Raw genomic sequence first — 22,466 nt, 5'->3', positions numbered from 1 at the left:
GTATTTAAATACAACAAACACAATTACGTGAATGTATACAATTCGTGCCTAAAATGTACTTAAATAATTATTTTGGGATATTTCAAGAGAGCATATTTGGTAATAAAACACGAGACGGATCGGCACTTGTTTCTGTTGTAAAAATGTTGCGGGATAGATGTCCCAAAAACAACAACAATATCTGTGTTGTATAATTGCGCGAAAACCATTTGCAGGCACCGTCACGAACAACGTCTACCACCTGAACAAAGTCGCACGTGCGAGCATGGTTTGACAGTCATAGCAAGTTTAATAATCTTTGTGAAATAAATAAAACACACGTACACACTTATTCCTTGGCCACAATGAGTGTTAACGCATTTATATATAAATATGCTCGGCTGCACATTTTGGGTAAGCACACATTATACAGCATTATTAATAAATAAGTACCAGAGCTTTACAATTATATATTTTTCGTTCCGATGCATTATTAACAACATTTTTACAACCGGTGAACGTCTCGACATGCCGTTTGAGTTGTGCTCATTTTTGTATAAAGTTTTCTTCCTGGCATAATGAAAACATTGCGCCCATCACGACTTGTTATGTACAACTAATAGAGCCTGCGTGCTGTATATATGTGTGTGTGTGTGAACCTTATGGCGGGACCCCGGAGTCCCGAATAAACGGAAGTCAAAATTGTTATTTATTTATTTTTGGCGACTCCGTCCCACCGCGCACATGAACGCCGCGACCCCTGTTGTCGTGTCGTCTAAACGCAGCGGCCAGGACGAATGCGCAGAAGAAACAGAACTTTGATTAGCGATTCGTGTAGAGCTCTTCGAGAGGAATAGATCGCCGTGTCGTTCGCCTTTAACAGACATAAAATGACGTCGCAACGCAGTTTATGCGAGAGCCGGGGGCTTATGGGACCCCGGGGTCCCGCCATAAGTTTCAAATGTGTGTGCGGTGACGGGGTCTCTTTGCCCTGGTCTCGATTGCCTGCTCAGGTGCGGTCACTCTAGTTGCAGGCGCATCGACAGCGAGGTGCCAATCTCGACCGCCAGGTGATCGTGGCCGATGGCGCCGTTTCCGTGAGGACAAGAAATGCCTTTTGCCCCACGTGTGCCTCGCAATGCACCATAACCCCGTGGGCATTGTGAATTAAACGTCGCGGGGCAAAATACCCTCGCCTAAATGGATGTGCAGTATTTTAGGAACGCCTTTAGTGTGACATCTGAATGCATTGTGACGACACGCTGTAGATTTGCACGGCGTTTCTCGCTCAAAGACGCTGCACAGAAACGGGGGGGGGGGGCGTGTCAGAGGCAGTCAGCACAATGCAGAGAGGAGTCGAGGCAGGTCGCCAGTGGTGATAGCAGAGTTCGGGACGTGGCAGCACGCATGGCCGAGGTGGCAGTCCACGTGCGTTAGTGCAGCGGCGCTGGAGACGGTAGAAGAAGCGCCATGGCCCAGATTTACCAAGGGTCCAAATAAGTCACGCAATAAAGTCACCTAACAAGCACGCGTTAGAATGCTTTTGTATAAACGCATCAACAACACGGAATTTACACGAAACTTAAAACAGAGCTGTTGAAATATAAGTGGCCTGAAAAGAGAAAAATATAGCAGGCAAAGTTTCGGAAATGGCTTTTCTTCATAGCACATAAAATATGCTATGTGCTAAAAGGGCCAGTGCCCGAAACGTTGTCTACATATTTTCTCTTTTAAGGCCACAGCGTTATAGACACACGTGTTGGGCTCTTTGTTAATTGTGCACCGGTGCCAACACAGCAGTCGCTTCGCCAGGGTCATACTAACTTGTTTAAAGCGGTAGGGACACTTTCTCAATGGGGGCACCGAGGTACAAATGCTCTCCGGCCTGCTTGGCAGAGACTGGGGGGGGGGGGGCGTCATGTAGAGACATCGCTTCTGTTGGTTCAAACAGCGCTCTGTACGACTCTTCATCAGCTTCCTTTTTGCGTTAGCTGGAGTCGTGAAAGCACTCTCTGCGTCACGTGGAACGCGTTTAGTAATCAGCAGGCGCATGCAGCGATACATTATTTACATCCGAGTCTGTCTGTGAACGCCACCTGAGCAGTTCAGCAGCACTGTGGTCCAAGAAAGCCTGACACTGCTGATGAGACAAGAACTGCTGAAACCGGTCCAGAGGTTCTGTTAAAACCATCCCTGCTAAAATTATATCTGCGCTCCCAGAAGGCTGTGCGGTTGATAAGATGCGTAAAATACGTTGACTTTTTACACGCCAAGACATAAGGGACCCGTGTATTGTCTGCTTCAACTAAACTATTTAATTTACCGGGTGAAGCCCACGGAGCTATTAGCTATGTTTCAGAGGAGTCTGTGACCCATTAATACTGACGCTGGTACTCTGCTTAACTAGAATGTCCAGTACATCGATGTACTTAGTCAAGGTAATGAAGCATACATCGATGTGTCTATGTGTGTGTGCGTTTCAAAAGCATACACCATGTGACGCTGTTGCGTTGGCAGTGGTACATACGCACAATCACACTCACGTTCGTGTTAAACACCGCCATAAAGTGGACAACTACACATGTATATATAATAGGCGAAGTTTCGGTCAGTAGTCCTCCTTCAAAGCAGAGATAGAGATATCAGACTAGCAGTTGGAGGCTGCACTCTTGACCCATGGGACCTCGTGCACGCGCCATAGCTCCATAATTCATCATGAAGGTTTTTGGGTTAGATAAATGTGTGACGTTGACAAAACGCCAATTAGATACTTATTCAGCCCACCGGTGTGTTTGAAGAGTGAATCCACAATGTTTAGAATTTGAGTAGTACGACGTTTCGCTCTTCAACCACACCGGTGGGCTGAAGAAGTACTGTAACTAATTGGCGTTTTGTCAACGTGACACTTTGTTTACTGATTGGCCGTGTCGGGTGGTGGAGGGTTGCGACACATTCATAATCAGAACCGGCCCTAGACCTTTGGGGGCCCTAAGCAAAATTTGGTTGGAGGCCCCTTTGATGTATGATTTTTTTCACCCACTAGCTAGCAGTGACTCTAGGGGGCCCTCTGCTGGCCACGGGGCCCTTTGCAATTGCAAGGGTCGCTTAGTGGCTGGGCCGGCTCTGTTCATAATAACGCGATCTAACCCAAAAACCTTCATGATGAATAATACTGGTCGCGAAAGCCGACGAGTTCAATACTTGTCTGAAGTGCTGTATAATCGTTAAATGTGTCAGCACGTTTGCTGTAAAGTCGATGTCAGGTGACACCATAATGCTTGCGCTTTAAAAAACCCATCAAGTTCCGTACAGCGACGGACAACCCCGAGACGAGGAAAGGTCATCATTTAAGTGATTCACGTTTAAACAATCGATGTTCTTTGTCGTTGTCTGCTTAGACACGCATTGGCCTACAGGGACACTACTTCGTGCCAGAAAGATCAATGTTCCAAAGTAACGATACAATATTATCATACATTACACCATTATACACATTGCGCTTCGTAACATCATGATAATGTACACATTATATACACACACACACAAAGTTGCAAATAGTTTGAAACTTCGAGGCATTGTTAGCCGCCACACACCATCAATATAATCGACCAATAAAATACACAAATACCTTTGATGCAACGCTCCTCATTCATTCGAACTCGTGACCTTTGTGGAAAATATCACAACCTATCCGGGCTGACAAGGCTAAACCACGTGACCATCACACACACGGGTCGTGTGGAGCCAACGAGGCAGCAGCGCAAGTGAATTCACGCACCAAGTTAAACAACAACAACAACAATAAACATAAACAACAACAACAATCGTCATCGTCTTTGCGTTCATATGGCGCGAGCTTAAACCAACTCTGCACCGCCCAGCGCCTTCAAAATCGCATCCCATCCCAGCCATGCAAAGGGCACCCCCACTGGCAGCTCTCCCTGTGCACGGGGCCTGCACGTGGGCAATCATTCTGCCACTACCGGGCCACGTTTTCTGCCGCGTGTAATCCCAATTGAAGTAATTTGCGTTGTAAAACAATAACTTTATAATTTCGCAAATGTGGAGCATGACGCCGGCACACAATTTGCTGCTCTTTTTGACGAGTTATATCTGTAGGTCACGTGTGGTATGGTCAAATGTGGGTTACCCCCAACCTCCTCCTAAGATGTTTGCCACGCGTGGAAGAGTAGGCCAAACTCCAGAGCTCCCTCTAGTGGTATGGGCCAGCCCGCCACTGGTGGATAGAGGAAGCGACGGTTGGTGGATCTCACATTCGTGAAGCTCCCGACAGACTCTGACGGACATCGCTAGCGCTGCCTCGTGGCTACAGTTTCCTCCCGTTTATCATGAACACTCTTCGATTGGCTTAAAACAACGGGTCAAAATAAAACGATGGGTCAAAATAAAACGATGGGTCAAGATAAAACAATGGGTCAAGATAAAACAATGGTTCAAAATAAAACAATGGGTCAAAATAAAACGATGGGTCGAAATAAAACGATGGGTCAAAATAAAACAATGGGTCAAAATAAAACAATGGGTCAAAATAATGCAACGTGGCCAGGGCCCTCCGAGAAGTGTCCGACCAACGCTGTCGCCTGATGAAGATGGTTGTAATTACTGGTGAAACGTCGTACTCAGATTGTAAATGTTGTGGCTTGGCTCTCCAACACACCGGTCAGTGCTGTACTAGTGACTAATTGGCACGTTCTGTTTACGTGACAACCCTTACTAGTTGGCTGTGCCGGGTGGTGGCGGGTTTAACGACACATTTATATATTTACGTGATCTAACCCCAAAAATCTGTATTATGGATAACTAAGTTTGTTGGTGTTTTGAGAGCCACCGTTGTTGCCTTCACACTCTTCTCACAATCATGTACTCGGAGCGCTCAAAGTAGTCTTCCTTTTTACCTACTAGTGTAGTACAACGGTAAGATAATATGTATTGTGATGGGAGGGTTTTTTTTCCACAATCTCGGTGATTTCTTAGAATAATCTGGCGAAATTATTACACAAATAGGAGTTAAAAAAGTTAGAGCAAGTTTAAATTAACCGCGTCCGTCTCCTGTCTTCGTTACTCACACCTCGTGGGTGTCGCGACCCATTAGAAGTCCTCCGAGCATCTTCCTCCACCGTTTCAACTCAATGTGAGGACAGGAGCCCAGCCAGCAGCCAGCCGGGAAAGCTCGAGGCGGTGATGATTCGTAAGAGGAAGTGCACGTCATTGGACGAGCGTCTAAATGAAGATTCGGATTATTCTGACGAATCCTCCTGCTCCTCGTGCGTGACGGCGACGGCGGCGGCGGCGATGGTGGCGAGCGCGTGCGACGAGCTGTCGTGCAGCTTCCGCACGTGCTTCTTGAGGTCGAAGTTGCGACAGAAGCCCTTGCCGCAGAAGGAGCACGTGAAGGGCTTGGTCTCCGTGTGCGTGTGCATGTGGAACGTGAGGTTGTACACCTGGTGGAACGCCTTGCTGCACACCTTGCACTTGAACTGCTTGTCGCCGCTGTGCGTCAGCTTGTGGTTCTTGTAGTTGCCTGGGAGCGAGCGCAGCAGCGGCGAGGCAGGTAGGTGGGAGACAAGGCACACGGCTGGGGGTTAATGAACGATGTCCTACCGCAGCGTTCCTCACCGCAAGGCCCGCGACAAAACACACGGCACGTGACAACACCCGCCATCGTAGTCGTTCTGTCAAACCCCAAATGGCTTCGAGCAATGTGTGGCGGTCTTCACGCTGGCGATGTCTTGTGGGTAAAAGTGCCCCCTGCCCCACCTCTGAAAATGAGTGGACTCTCGCCTACAAGGCGTCTCCGGTCGCCCTGACACCCATGGCGTGCCTGTGTTCACCCTCCGTCTCGCGCTGTCTCCTACTATGTTGAACTTTTTTCACGCCGTACGTAGTTAGCCGTGCTCATCGGAGGTGCGGGGGGGGGACAACAAACTGGCAATGTGGTTCGCAATGTTTTTATGTAGGATTTTATATCCACAATACAAGTTTCTTTGGGTTAGATTTCGTAAATATATAAATGTGTCGTTAAACCCGCTACCGCCCGACACGGCCAATTACTCTTTTTGTTATCAAGGTTTGTCCCGTAAACAGAACATGCCAATTCGTTACTAGTACAGCACGCCGGTTGTGTGTTGGAGAGAAGGATTTTATATCATTCATTTTCAGATGTAATTTGCATGAACGATGCTGTTATATAAAATCAAATTTTAATTATAAATTCACAAATACGAAACGCGAAGTTCTGACCCACAGCTGGGTCAGAGGGTGTCAATGACCGCTGAATGACGCGGCCGACACATGAAGTCGTCACACACACAGGGCTCAAGTGCCGATAGAGTTTCGTTTTCCAGCAAACCCGCTTGTACGTTGAAAAGGAAGCAGCAACATGTTCACACAATGTGGTTCGACGTTTAGCTGGGGATTACGTGGAGCTCGAGTTCAGTGCGAGCGCTTCTTCATCCCGTGGCTAAAGTCGGTGCCAATTTAATAAAGCTCGTTGAGGCGATTTCTGGAATTCGTCTTTTATTCAACTTATCTTACAGTTACTCCACGCTACTGCTAGGCAGCGTGAAGGGACAGATATAGAGAGAGAGACGCACTGCCACGTGGCAACTCGGAGCCCCGCTCCCGAGTGGCCTCCCCCCCTCTGTTCGTTCCCGTTCTGACCACGTGTCGTTCGTCTCCACCCCTATTTAATACCTGGGTCACGTGGTACGTTTCCGCCAATCCAATTGATTCTGCTAGAGGTCGTGTTCATGCACACACACAGCCACACACACACAGCTACACTCACACAGCTACACTCACACACACAGCTACACACACACACAGCCACACACACAGCTACGCACACACAAATTGTATCCCGACTCCTTCTGTCGTTTTGGTGACCCAGCTCCCGTAGTCTAAATGACGCCTTTCCCTGTCCTTTTGACTCACCGCTTGGTCAAGCAAAATGAAGGATAGGGATTGGCATTGACATGCGCCTGATGTGGGTGACGATGGGAATAGACACTGGCTGACCGATTGGTCGTGGCGAAGACGAGAAGGATGGCAGCAATGCGCACTGGCGTACGACTCAGCAACTGAAGGCACGCGACCGCACGTGTAGACTGACGATAGACACTGGCTGACTGATGGTCGTGGTGTAATTCATTGTTCTGTCAACCTCCCCACCACCCCCACTACTGCCGACAGCCCGACCCAAACATTCCATCCCACAGCCGCTTCTGGTCCTAACACATTCCTGCGGAGGGAGCTGGTAGGAACGTTGGGTTGCTCGGTCAATGGCCAGGGTCAACGGCGGCGTGGTGTATTCCGCAAATATGCCCGACTGTGAGGGCGGGCACAAGCCGGCGTGAGTAGGTTAAACGTTGAGTTTTATAAGGGCACCACGGGGTGACCAGCCCCTCCCCACCAAGCTCCACCCCTCCCACCCCCCACCCAGCCCTACCCTCCCCACCCAGCCCCTCCTCACCCTCCCCACTCCACTCTCCCCTCCCCACCCAACCCCACCCTCCCCACCCAGCCCCACCCTTTCCACCCAGCCCCTCCCACCCAGCCCCTCCCTGCACGACGGACGGACGGACACAATAATCCCCTGTGGGCTGGTGTAACCAGGATGTTCCTACCAGTATAATAGATTTGAAGCTTCGTTGGAGGTGTATATAGATAGTAAATAATAATAATAATACTACCAACATCGCCGTGTCGTAGCCATATCCCGGGACACACCGACGCATCCAGCAGTGGATTGGCACAGGGCCGTGCACATACAGACGGTGTCTGTATGTACACACACGGTGTCTGTATGTACACACACGATGTCTGTATGTACACACACGGTGTCTGTATGTACACACACGGTGTCTGTATGTACACACACGGTGTCTGTATGTACACACACGATGTCTGTATGTACACACACGATGTCTGTATGTACACACACGATGTCTGTATGTACACACACGGTGTCTGTATGTACACACACGGTGTCTGTATGTACACACACGGTGTCTGTATGTACACACACGGTGTCTGTATGTACACACACGGTGTCTGTATGTACACACACGGTGTCTGTATGTACACACACGGTGTCTGTATGTACACACACGGTGTCTGTATGTACACACACGGTGTCTGTATGTACACACACGGTGTCTGTATGTACACACACGGTGTCTGTATGTACACACACGGTGTCTGTATGTACACACACGGTGTCTGTATGTACACACACGATGTCTGTATGTACACACACGGTGTCTGTATGTACACATACGGTTCATGTATGCATACATACGGTTCATGTATGAATACATACGGTTCATGTTTGAATACATACGGTTCATGTATGCATACATACGGTTCATGTATGTATACATACGATGTCTGTATGTATACAGACGATGTCTGTATGTACACATACGGTGTCTGTATGTACACATACAGTGTCTGTATGTACACATACGGTGTCTGTATGTACACATACAGTGTCTGTATGTACACATACAGTGTCTGTATGTACACATACGGTGTCTCTATGTATACAGACGATGTCTGTATGTACACATACAGTGTCTGTATGTACACATACGGTGTCTGTATGTACACATACAGTGTCTGTATGTACACATACGGTGTCTGTATGTATACAGACGATGTCTGTATGTACACATACGGTGTCTTTATGTACACATAGGTGTCTGTATGTACACATACGGTGTCTGTATGTATACATATGGGAAGGTAAACACTGCTCGCGTTTGAGTCACAATTCCCTCCACCGCGTGATTCCAATGGACCTAATGACAACGATTGATTGCTATGGATTTGATATCGACTGTCGATTACAATAGGGCTCTTGGGCCAATGTCACGTTCAATTACTAATTCATGGCTTCATTGTGCAAGGGAAACAAAGTGCCCGGAGCAGACCCACCACGCGTTGGAGGAACGCTCAAACCTCAAGAATCCACTGCTGGGATGCTCTCTTCTGGCCACCTCGCAGCTCAAATCTGCCCCGCCAGCTGTAGGCCGTGCGGGCAGCCGTCTCCCGCCCAGGAGGTGCCGGGCAGACGAAACCTCGCGTCGCTTCCGAATTCTCACGCGGGTGTGTAACGTGTCGAGGCGGTGAGTGTCTCCAGGAGCCTTCCATAACCTCATTGCGTTGGCTGAGTGGTAAACGAGACTCGTCTCCCGGGACTGCTTTGCCTTTGTCAAGGAGAGGAGCGCTCAAGCGCTTCAATGGGGAGCGTGCAATTGAAATGCCCCTTTAGGCGGATCGTGAGCTACTCCATCGCTGTGTCAATCCCAAGGCTGGGTGAAGGCACCCCCCCCTCCCCCCCATCACCGCCACGCCGCCTCCTGGCGGTGAGCACTGCTCACTGCTCGGCCATACTTCACCACTCTGGTCTCGCACGTCGCTCGCCACTGACGATCGCCGATGCGTGGGAATCGAACACCGGAATGCGGCTAACCGCTGCGCCACCGCTCCCCACACACACAATGTGCTAACCACTGCACCACCACTCCCCACACTCACACACACAATGTGCTAACCACTGCGCCACCGCTCCCCACACTCACACACACAATGTGCTAACCACGGCGCCACCGCTCCCTACACACAATGTGTTAACCACTGCACCACCGCTCCCCCTCCTCCCCATATACAGGAGCACTGGTGAACTAGAACCCCCCCCCCACACACACACAGTGCTCCCCCTGTGGAGGGGGTGGACACTGTGGGGGGAGGGGGTGGACACGGGGGGGGGGGAGGGGGTAAGCACCCCCGGACCCCATTGCGCGGATGACGTCGAGGTCCCCCTCCGGGAGAGACGCGAGATGACCTCACGATGACCTCACGATGACCTCACGATGACCTCACAATGACCTCACGATGACCTCAAGCGATCCGCCACCGCCGCGTTGCTGGTGGTGTTTTGAGCCGCTGCCGACCAGTGTGGTAAAATACTGTACTGTAAACTACTGTACTGTAAACTACTGTACTGTCATCTCACGGCCAGGAGATGGCAGTAGTGTACACACAGTGGGATTAATCTCCATCTGTTTCCATCTGCACGGCGACCGCATGTTACCCTCCCAGGCCCCGTCGTACGCGTGGATTTCTTCGCTGCCACGTGGTACAAAACGCTCACTCCGTGGGGTTGGCCAAGCAGCCCAATGTAGGACCGCAGAGCGCGGGGCAGCTGTTGGTGGAGCCCCTCCCGGCCGGCTTCCCGCCCGCCCTCTAGCTGCCCCTGCACCTCCCACCCAGAGGAGGAGGTGGAGGAGGTGGAGGAGGAGACTGAACTCACCTTTCTGATGGAAGCCCTTTCCGCAGAACTCGCACACGAAGGGCTTGTACCCCGAGTGTATGCGGATGTGCGTGTTGAGCGTGGAGCTCCTGTTGAAGGCCTTGCCGCAGTGCTGACACTTGTGTGGCTTTTCCTTCACACGCCGACACAGACAGAGAGAGAGAGAGAGACAAGACAAAGATCCCCCGTGTAGCCTTGACACACTGTTGGGGGCAAGTGCTGCCAGCGAGTAGCAGCACCTATGAAGGCCGGCATCACGCTCGGCCGCATTTGACTCCCCAGTGGCGATAGTTAACGAAGACACGCGCGCACACGATGTACACCGACTCTCTCAAGCTGCATCTCGGCTGTGAGCAATCAATTACACCACCGCTCGTCGTGTGCGTCGCAGCAAAGTTGACTCATTAATGTTTGCTTCAGGTTGCGCTAAAAATACGTTGGCAATTAATGTAACAGAGAAAGATGCCCGCTCCAGCCTTGCACACATCGCCATGGCAAGTGCTGTCCACGTGCGCACACGAGGGGGTTGGTGTGGACAACCCGGACGCCTTTGTCTCCCCAGTGCTCATGCTTACATAGCTGCACCGCGTACTTGATGTGCGGCCGAATAGACCTGGGGGATGAGACCCAGAACCGGTCCGGAGAATCGCCACTGGCGCTGGGGGCTGTGGATCGAACTCGGGTCGCCAGGATCCGTAGCGCAGCGTGCTCACCGCCACCCCACCGCGTGACTCACACCAACACGCGCACGCTACGTCGGTGGGGAGATCGTGTGAGGTTTTATTTATTTATCACAAACTGTTGCAGTCTGTCGTAATGAAATCCACTCATCGTCAGACGTGGACAATCCACTGCTGGATGACTGCCTGCACATGCCGTGTGGTGACCGGGGGTTGTTCTAACCATACTTCACCCCGCTGGTCAATGCGGGTTGGTGGGAGTGGCAGGACGGGCTCAGACACCACTCGCTGCCACTGATGTCAGCCGTGTCCCGGGAGTGGCACTCGGGTCCCCGCTGTTCGTGCTTCACGCAGTGCGCTCACCACTGCGCCACCCCTCCTCCCCTGTGAGTTGTATCGGAGTGGTGGTGAGAGGTGCTCGCTAACACACATTTAGAATCATGCGTCTGAAGGTGTGAATCTTCCTACGCATAGTCTTGGTTCTTTCGATAAAGTCACGTAGAAGGGAAATAATAAAATAATAAAAATAAAACATTATAAAATACAATTCTCACGACGAATTCAGACGCTGTCTTTCCGGCTGCTTGCGTTGTGGCCGAAACGTCGTGAGAATTTGATCTTATTATGTTTTATTTTTATTATTTTATTATTTCCCTTCTACGTGACTTTACCGAAAGAACCAAGAATATGAATCGATGCAGTCACGAAAGCTTTAAATCTTCCTACGCATGTCTGCGTGTGGGTGTGTACATCGACTCAGCCCCAAATGAGGAGCTGGTGCGGTGTGTCAACATCGCCACTGGGGATACAAAGGCGGTCGGGAGTGGAGCGAGAACCCACCCCCTCGTGTGCCGTGTCGGCCTCCGTAGGTGCTGCTCACTAACAACACTTGCCCCTACAGTCTATGTAGGCTAAGCAGGGGACCTTTGTCTTTATTTTGGCAGTATCTGTGCGGATGCCAGTCGCTTAGCTGCGGAGTGTGCAGGCGGTGCAGCTGCACCGGCCCCGGGGGGGTCGTGGGGGCCCTGGGGCGGGCTACGTAGGTAGGGGGAGTGGGGGGGGGGTCATTCCTTGCATCAGCGACACGCTGCGACACTGACGCATGTGTACACGTGTGTACACGTGTGTACACGTGTGTGTGTACACGAGTGTGTGGGAACACGTTTGTGTACACGTGTGTGTGCTATGTATATGTGTACACGTGTGTGTGTACTATGTATGTGTACACGTGTGTGTGTACTATGTATGTGTACACGTGTGTGTGTACTATGTATGTGTACACGTGTGTGTGTGTGTACTATGTATATTTGTGTGCTGTATGTATGTGTACACGTGTGTGTATTATCTATATGTTTGTGCTGTAAGTATATGTGTACACGTGTCTGTGTGTACTATGTATATGTGTGTTGTATATCGTACTGGACACGCAATGGTTCGCACACTGCGCTACGAACCCGGCCACCAGAGTTCAATTCCCGATCACGATCAATAAAAGCCGCTTATTTGAACCGGTCCTGAGCCTACCCTAGGTTGACTCAGCCTGAAATGCGCACCTACTGCGGTCTGTGAACATCGTCACGAGGGAGACAAAGGCGGCCGGGCGTGGTGCTGCCCACCCACCCCCTCGTGTGCCACAGCGCCGGTAGTCTTCGTAGGTGCTGCTCGCTAACAGCACTTGCCCCAACAGTCTGTTGAGGCTACACGGGTTGGATCTTCGCCGTTGTGTGCTTGTGATGACTAACAGCACTTGCTTGCTGCAAGCGTGTGACACGCTGGACTCTACCCTCACGACGCGATGTGGAGCTGCCGCCGTGAGAAGAAACGAACATCCCGACGTTTCGAGTAGGTAATCTTTCTAAGTGTATCACGTATTTCACTTGTTCGTGTGTGTGTGTATGTGTCGCGCCGTTGATACGTGCTCGCTAATATGCTCGCGTGGAGGCGGGGTGACGCCGCTGTGGTTAGCGTCGAGACGCTGGACACGACGACGACTCGAGTTCAAGTCTCGACCCACAGCGAGTGACTTCTGCAGCGGAGCCCCCCCCCCTCGCTGCCCCGTGCCATGTGTCACTCGTCGTGTTGAGGAGGCGAAGGGTGGGATGGAAACACTCGACTTTTCATGTAATGCTTAGCCTCTCTGAATCTATTGCGATTGTAACAACATGTTTAAAATTACTTTCATTTACACGAATGCATGTAAATGAATTAGTTAAGTAAAAAAAATACTAAATGTAAAACATGTGTTGGTTAAATAATGAGCATATATTACTATGCTTATAGCCTTTAAAAGTACATAACGATTGTAATTAAGTATATAAAACATGCACTTTTATTTTATATGAATACATGAAATGAATGATAGTGAAATAAAACAATTTGTTTAAACATGCGTTTGTTAAACATGTTCAGAATTCCCTCCTCTCGTCGCGTCCGGGCGAGAGCGACCGACCCCGTGTGGGGCATCCGACGCTGCCCGGGCCGTGAGCCAGCGACCCACCACGTGGCAACCCACCACGGTGGCTACCCACGGTGACTACCCACCACGTGACGACCAACCACGGTGACGACCCACCACGTGGTGAGCACGTGGCGACCCACGATGGCCTCTCTCGGTGTCATTGAGGGGCTCCAGACGTCGACGTGAAGAACACACGCGGTCGATTCTAAACTCAACCAATTGTTTAATTTCACCAGCTAAGGCCCACTGAGCTATACGACGACTCTTTATTCAGAAGCGACCTGGCACTCACAAATGATAGCCCAACGAAGTGGCTCATCATCGCGCGTAAATTTAAAGCAGCCAAACACTCTAAACGCGTGACGTTGATTCGAAATGTGGAGGGGAAAACCAGAGGACCCGGAGAAAAATCCACGTGGCCACGGGGAGAGAGAGAGAACACATGACCTTCTGTATACCAGGGAGGTAGTTAACATCTCGCAACGTAGAGACATTCAAACACCACATTATGACGAGTGATATGTTTAATTATTCTCGCTTCGTGTCTGCAGCTTTTGAAGGGCGCTCAATTTTATTCGGAGCGTGACGCTGAAGCCGATAAAAAGCGGCCCAAGTGCAGCGCGCTAACCACGACACGACCACTCATCCCACACAAAGACAAAGATCCCCAGTATAGCCTTAACAGACTGTTGGGGCAAGTGCTGTTATCGAGCGCCGATGAAGGCCAGAACGGCACACGAGGGGGTGGGTGGCCAGCATCACGCCCGGTCGCCTTTGTCTTCCCAGTGGCGATGTTTACACACCGCACTAGATACTCATTTCAGGTTGAGTCGACCTAGGGGAGACCTAGGACCGGTTCAGATAATCGTCACTGATTTTGGCTGTGAGCGGGAATCGAACTCGGGTCGCCGGGTTTGTAACGCAGTGCGCTAACCGCTTCACTACCGCTCATCACTCACACTGACACACAAAGACAAAACACGCTGACATACACACAGTGACACACACTGACACACACACTGACACAGACACACACTGACACACACACACACTGACACAGACACACACAGTGACACACACACACACGTCACGGCGCGCACCTGTGTGTGGATGATCTTGTGTCGGCACAGCGTGCTCGCCTGGCGGAAGCCCTTGCCGCACACCTTGCACACGAAGGGGCGCGCGCCCGTGTGCACGGGCATGTGCCTCGTGAGGTTGTACTGCGCGCTGAACACCTGCGCGCGCCACACAGAGACAAAGATCCCCCGTGTAGCCTTGAGACAGGGTACAGCCCGGTGAGCCATCCGGCTCTTGAGTCGGGTGCAACCGCCGGGTTCGTGGCGCCAGCGCGCTGACCACGACACTGCCACAATGGAGAGGACACGCACGGGGTACACGCCAATACCGAATACCACCCACCCCCACATATGGCCTTTAACAGACTGTTGGGGCAAGTGCCCCAACACACACAGTGTGCACACAGTGTGTGTGTGTGTGCACACACACACTGTGTGTGTGTGTGTGTGGCCTCTCTGCAGCGTCCACGACGACGTCTCTCCCATCCCACGTGTTTTCATCGTTGTTGTCGTCGGTGTCGTCGTTATTGTTGTTGTCGTTGAACACCCAGGTGTGTTCACGGGTAACACCCCACACGCTGTGAACACCCAGGTGTGTGTGTGTGTAGTGAGTAGCTACACACTGTGAACACCCAGGTGGGTGTGTGTAGTGAGTAGCTACACACTGTGAACACCCAGGTGGGTGTGTGTGTAGTGAGTAGCTACACAATGCCTGTTCACAGCTTGTAGGCTGACGGTAGATGGATCGCGGCTCGGTGACAGCTCCTCAAGTGAACTCGGTGAGTGTGCACGTTCACGGGTAAACATCCCTCTTATCAGCGTTAACGTTACACTTCACCAAAGACAAAGATCCCCCGTATAGGCTGAACAGACTGTTGGGGCAAGTGCTGCTAGCGAGCACTTATGAAGGTCGGCACCGCACGCGAAGAGGTGGGTGGCCAGCACCACGCTCGGCCGCCTTTGTCTCCCCAGTGGCGATGTTTACTACACACCGCACCAGGTATTCGTTTGAGGCTGAGTCGACCTAGGGGAGGCCCAGGTCCTGCACCTCCACCACCACCACCACCACGAGCAGCAATGTCCGCCTACCGCATGTGGCCACGTGATGCCGGGGACGGGACACGTGGTCGACAGACTTCGCCCTCGTGCAGCCCTTTGGGCAAATCCACTGCTGGATGATGGCCTCCCTCACCCCGAGTGGGGGAGGAGGGGGGGTATTTGACCATACTTCACCACACTGATTCGGTGAAAGCGACGAGCGAGTTCGACTTCAGTGGGAGCATCGTAGTAAAGTCATTTCTGTCTGCGGGTTATCATTGTGTACATCACGTGGTGAGTTTATTGTTGTTGTTAAGATCGTGTGATGTGTTTCATCAGCGGTTGTTAAACAACGATGGTTTAGTAAACATTCGAGGAACGGAATTTGAAGACTATGTATAATTCCTCTATATTGTTTCAGTATGTGTATATATTTTTCCACATTGACTTTGAATACGAAACGCGGTAAATACTTTGCTGAAATAGAGCCTATTGACAGGATATCTCTACAAATGATAACCTATGTACACACACAATGCCACATTCACACTGATGTATGTATCAACAAATACATCAGTCTCTCCACGAGCATTCAATGACTCGGGAGTAATATTTGCAAGTGATACTTCGTTGTTAGGATAATGTGCATTTGGCGCATTACGTAGATTGATGCGTAATTGGTATTAATCGAAACATGATCGTGCGTATTTTGTTAATGTTGAGATTTACTGAATGATAGTTAAATTCACACCAGTGTATCGAAAGCCACATTCCCGTACAAAACAAACAAAGTCGACGCACTCGGAAATGACGACGAAAGGTCGACTGACCTTCTAACTGGCAGCGCATCGCTGCTATGAAGACGAAGAGCCATTGCCTAAAACGTCGGACATTATATATACAGCACATGTTACACAGCAGTAAACATATGCTGTATATTTTGTTGTTGTTGTTGTTTGTGATATCACGGTTCAGGCAGCAGCATCGCCAACGAATCACGATGAGACACGTGGAGGTGGTGGTGGTGCTTCTGGGAGTACTGTGGGATAATCACGCAATTGCGTGACGTTAATTGCAAAGGCAAGCACCAATTAGCCTTCTCACAATTAACGCAAGAGCATCTTCGTCATGTTCCCATAGCGTGTCATATACACATAGTACGCACACCTGATTGTGATACAACATATACACATCGATGCAGGGACCGCAATTCGTATTATAACAATCAGAATTAACACTCCATGCGTATGCATCACAGCAGGATTAATCACACCTATTGTAAGTGCAGTATAATGTATATACAGCACGGAGGGTATACACCACGATGCCATTATATTTCGTGATAAACTGACTTTGAGCAAACTTAACTCGGATAAATATATTGTTTCACCGACATATATCATCCACGTATATGTACACACACAGATATAAACACAAGAGGACAAACATCTACTGAATTATAGCCTTTAACAGCGCCATGTAGAGTGACCCCAAGTGCTGTTAGCGAGCACCTGTTAAAGACGAACACGTGTTAAAGATGAACACCTGTTGTAGACGAACACGTGTCTGTGTGTGCGTGTGTTGATGTGTTTATGTCTTACAGCGGTCAGCGCTACGAACCCGGCGACCCGAGTTCGATTCCCGCTCACGGCCAACACTCAGCGACGATTATCTGAACCGGTCCTGGGCCTCCCCCCCTAGGTCGACTCGGCCTCTAAACGAGTACCCGGTGCGCGCTGCGTAATAACGTCGCCACTGGGGAGACAAAGGCGGCCGGGCGTGGTTGCTGACCACCCAGCCCCCTCGTGTGCGCCGTGCCGGCCTTCAAAGCTGCTGCTCGCCAACAGCACTTGCCCCAACAGTCCGTCACAGGCTACACGGGGGGCCTTCGTCTGTGTGTGTCTGTGTGTGTATGTGTGTCTGTGTATGTGTGTCTGTGTATGTGTGTTTGTGTGTGTGTGCCTGTGTATGTGTGTCTGTGTGTGTGTGTCTCTGTGTGTGTGTGTCTGTGTCTCTGTGTGTGTCTGTGTCTCTGTGTGTGTCTGTGTGTGTCTGTGTGTGTGTTGGTGTGTGTTGGTGTCTGTGTTTGTGTCTGTGTGTCTGTGTGTGTGTGTCTTTGTGTGTGTTTGTGTCTGTGTGTGTCTGTGTGTGTCTCTGTGTGACACGTCACGTGTGTCTCTGACTGTGTGTCACGTCACGTGTGTCTCTGTGTGACACGTCACGTGTGTCTCCGACTGCGCGTCGAGTTCTACGACGAGTCAGCGCCAACGACTTTCAGATTGGTGGAAAGTCTTCATCCAGCAGCGGATCGCCCGTGGCCGATGTCCACTTTGAAATCCGACGCGGAGCTACAAACGCAGCTGTATCTCTCCACCGGCATGTGCCGTTCTCAAGGCACCGCCTCGGGCTGCAGCGACGCCGTTTCAGGCTCTTGCAGGTCACTTGAATAAGCTTGGGGCCACCCCCAAGTCTAAGTAGCAAAACTTCCTCGACGGATACACGCCTGGAGGTCACGCGGCTTGCGAACACACAAACACAACACACGCAACAACACACAGCAACACACAACAACACACAACAACACACAGCAACACACAACAACACACAACAACACACAGCAACACACAGCAACACACAGCACGTGCAGCCTGTGGGGTGCAGGAGGCAGTGGACGCAGCGCAGCAAGTACATCGCCGGCTAGGGTGTGAAGGACTTACGCGAGGCGTTAGTCGTCGTGACATTAAATATCCAATTCACTGTTAAAATTATATAGAGGTTGATCCATTTATAGATACCCCACTCATAATGTAATGCCTCTCTGACTTTCTTCTCAAGGGGTGACGAATACCGCGAGAGCGACGGTCCCGCAGGTTACAGAGAGGAGGGTCGCGAGGTTTAGCAAGCGCATTGGCATCGTGGGAGACGCGTCGAGGATTAGCAATCCCAAATATTGGTTCTACTTAGAATGTCTCCCTGTTGTTGTGGTAGGGTATCGATAAATGGATCACTCCGAATTTCTGTAATACATTTGTAGAATGCGTCTGCTAGTAACGAGTTACTACACGAACACAACTCACGACAATGCTGCAAGGCTGTTTGTAGTTTCAATGCGCTGTCGTTAATTACGTAACAGTAACACGCCCTATCGTCACTGGTCACATGACATTACTACATCTATAGTTACTTGTTAAATTACATAAATACATGTCTGGTTACGAGTTAGATGCCTGCGAATCATCTCTAGTTCCCACTTACATTACCGTAATAGACTACTAGTGACATTAAACACGTCGGCTTTCGCGACCAAAATGATTAGTTGCGAATTGCCCGATGATGCTGGATGCAATTACCAGCGAAACGTCGCACTACTCAAAAACTGTAAATGTTGTGGTTTCACGCTTCAACACACCGGTGGGCTAAAGTAGTGAACTATTTGTCTTTTGTCAACGTGACACTTTTTTGCCGATTGGCCGTGTCGGGTGGTGGAGGGTTACGACACATTTATAGATAACGCGATCTAACCCAAACACGTTGATTGTGATTACTAGTTACATTGCCGTAATAGACCGCTAGTTAATAGTGAGATCACCCTAACACTGCTGCCGTCACTGGTTACGTTTCATCTCCACATCTCTCGCCTCTGTGACCGTGAGTACACGGGGTGAGAGTACACGGGGTGAAGTGACACTGGGTGAGAGTACACGTGGTGAGAGTACACGGGGTGAGAGTACACGGAGAGAGAGTACACGGAAAGAGAGTACACGGGGTGTTTACGCGGGGTGAGGTGACACGGGGTGAGGGTACACGTGGTGAGAATACGCGGGGTGAGAGTACGCGGGGTGAGAGTACGCGGGGTGAGGGTACGCGGGGTGAGGGTACGCGGGGTGAGGGTACGCGGGGTGAGGGTACGCGGGGTGAGGGTACGCGGGGTGAGGGTACGCGGGGTGAGGGTACGCGGGGAGAGAGTACACAGTAATTGTGGTTGGTGGTGAATTTGAATCCCGTGGCTTTCCGGCCTGTGCTGTTACCACGGAGGAGAGGTTCTCACCATCACCATCATCATCACCATCATCATCACCATCATCACCATCATCAACAACAACAACGACGACAACGAGCGCCATGCCGAGCGAGATGATCGCACATCGCGTTGTTACCTTGCCGCAGAGGTCACACGCGAACAGCTTGTTCCTGTCGCCGCTCGGCTTGCCAGACTCCGTCTTGCCCGAGACACTTCTGATGACGCCGCCGCCGCCGCCGGCGAATGCCCCCCCCCCAGACGAGAGCCTCTTCCCGGGCCCCCCGCCCCGGGACTGCAGCCCGCACGACAGCGACTCGCATCCGGGGGGGGCCTGCGCCTTGTCGCCTCCAGTCTGGATCTCCTCTTTGGCTCCGTGAGCCTTGGGCTTCTCCACGCACTCTCGATGCTGCTGATGCTGCTTTTGCTGCTGCTGCTGATGATGATGGTTGTGATGCTGCTGCTGGTGGTGCTGGTGGTGGTGGTGATGTTGTTGTTGTTGTTGCTGCTGTTGTTGGACTTTCGTCTGAGCCTCCAAGCCTCTGGTGGCCTCGGCCGCTGCGAGCGGCGCTGCCGTGGAGCCGAGGCGAGCCCCGCGTGGCCCCGCGGGGCCCTGCGGCACGGGGGCCGCCTTGGCGTGCTGCGCGAAGCACGAGTTGAGGGCGTAGAACGTCCTCGCCGTGTGCTGCAGGTGCTGCAGGTGCTCCACAAAGGCTGGGCGCACCACCTGGTGGTGGTGGTGGTGGTGGTGATGGTGGTGGTTGCTGTTGGTGGTGGTGGTGGTGCCGTGCTGCTGGCCGTTGGCGCACTGCAACGCGTGGTCCACAAGCGAGCCGCCCCTGGCGAGGAGCTTCCCACCAGACAGACACACGGGCCCGCAGGACGCGTACGGCTGCTGCTGCTGCTGGTGGGGGTGGTGGTGGTGGGGGTGGTGGTGGTGGTGGCTGTTGTCGTGGTGCTTGCCGCCCGGCACCGCGTACTTCCACAGGTCGGGGCAGGCCGCGCACCCCGCGGGGAAGGCGCAGGGCAAGGGGGGCGCCAGGGGCCCCGCGGGCAGCTTCGAGGCCGCGTCCGAAGTGTCCGCCATGATCCGTTCGATGGAGAAGGTGAGCGCTTTGTTGTTGTTGGCCATGGCTGAGGGCCCCGCTGAGCTGCCCGCCTGCGGCGTGCCAGGGGAGGTAGAGGGGGCCGCAGCGTGGACGCGGCTGGCCGCTGGCCGCTGGCTCGGCCACCTCTCCTCCTCCTCGACGCGGCGCGAGACGCTTCCTCAACTTCACCTCCCGCGCGCAAAGCGGAGGGCGCTGCGGGTCACGGCTCCGTTTGGCACGGAGACCCCCAGCGGCGCCACCTCTGGGTGGCACAGGAGACACAGTCAGGATATTTATTGATACTGGGAGGAATCCGATGAGCTGTTAAGATTTTTTTACCCCCCCCCCCCGACAGATGTCCAGACGAGGCCGTTATCACGAGACGGGCGGCACGAGCGCCTTACGGATGTCCGCGTGAAGGTTCTGTAGGAATCATCCTACAGAAGGAATCATCCTACAGAAGGAATCATCCTACAGAAGGAATCATCCTACAGAAGGAATCATCCTACAGAAGGAATCATCCTACAGAAGCAAAGAACGCCCCATCTCTCTCTCGCTGTGAATTGGTGAGGAACTCACCAGGCAGGAGGAGAGCGCGTGCAGGCTGCGGGCAAATAAGAGGAGTCGGCATTGTCGCTATGAGCCGTGGTCAATCCGCTGCTGTGCGAGGGCCTCCTCACACAGCAGTGTGTCGAGAAATACGGCACGCGCAAAAGGGTGATTTGATGTCCAGGAACCACCTTGATTATGTGCGTGGCGTTACTCTGTGTAGTTGTTATCGTTAGGGTAGTCGAGTGAGCGAGACACTGACGCGAAACGGAGTGAATTCACTCACCGGGGCAAGGAATAATGAACAGGCGATGGTCAAACGGTCATTAATACCGAGCGTTCACTTGAACATTGAAGCGTGCGAGTGAATATCACCAGCGGGCGTACGCACATTAAGTCGAGAACGCGCTGAGTTAAATACAAGTCGCGATCTTCGTCACTGCGTGAGCGAACATTCTTACTTATATCGGCGTTTCTGAAACACAAATATACTCCATCATCAATCAAACTCGAGCGTCTTTGTCGCGAATTATTCTCGTCAAGTCAATAATCACACGCGGATTCCACGCGAGCTTGAGCCACGATGACGATCATGAATTCAAAAAAAATGTTTAACATCTTCGGCGAGCGCGTGCATCACATAGATCTGTCAATCACTGCACAAAGCAGCATCACGTAACTTCAGTCCGCGCGCAATTAGTTGATTAATGATTCAAGAGCAGACATACCTGGCGTGCCGTCGCTTAACCGTCACGCGGCACAGATGATGATGGTGCTGATGATGATGTTGATAAGAGGGCGTCTCTCTCTGTATCTCTATTGAAGGGAGACGTGGCCGGAGATTGGAATGGAGTTGTCCCGCAGTGACAGGCGTGCTCGCGTGATGTTCTTTAATGAGTTTCTAAAGAAGATGACGAGTCCGTGTCTGGGCTAAAGAGTGAGAGAGAGAGCGAGAGAGGGGCGGGAGAGGGAGGTGGGAATGGGGGGGGGGGTGTTTGGAGTTCGGAAAGCCTTCAGATGGTCCAGCAATCGCAACCACCTCCCACCCACCACCCACCCACCCTGCCCGTCCACCCACCCACCCTGCCCGTCCACCCACCGTCCCCCTCTCCTCGTCACCCCGACATCCACGCGCCACCCCCTCCCCTTCCTCCTCCTCCTCCAGCCCACGCCTCGAACCCAATCAGGGCGAATCTCCAGAGTCAATTACACGCACGCACACATCACCCGCATCCTCTCTCTCT

General features: G+C 51.7%; 1 protein-coding gene across 1 annotated transcript; it reads right to left on the bottom strand.

The window, feature by feature from the left end:
• Positions 1 to 1,287: 1,287 nt before the first annotated feature.
• Positions 1,288 to 20,717, bottom strand: LOC144729508 (uncharacterized). The gene is made up of 6 exons (XM_078609844.1): positions 20,559 to 20,717; positions 20,106 to 20,225; positions 19,725 to 19,880; positions 14,554 to 14,688; positions 10,316 to 10,448; positions 1,288 to 5,521 (listed from the first exon to the last, which is right to left on the bottom strand). The coding sequence occupies exons 1-6, from the start codon at positions 20,715 to 20,717 to the stop codon at positions 5,238 to 5,240; spliced, it is 987 nt and encodes a 328-aa protein (XP_078465970.1). The 3' UTR covers positions 1,288 to 5,237.
• Between the last annotated feature and the right edge of the window lie 1,749 nt (positions 20,718 to 22,466).

This window comes from Lampetra planeri, chromosome 32, assembly GCF_965212315.1.
Source record: "Lampetra planeri chromosome 32, kcLamPlan1.2.h2, whole genome shotgun sequence".
Lineage (NCBI taxonomy): Eukaryota > Metazoa > Chordata > Hyperoartia > Petromyzontiformes > Petromyzontidae > Lampetra > Lampetra planeri.
The sequence above is the reverse complement of the archived record's forward strand: the minus strand, read 5'-3'. Positions and strand labels throughout refer to the sequence as shown.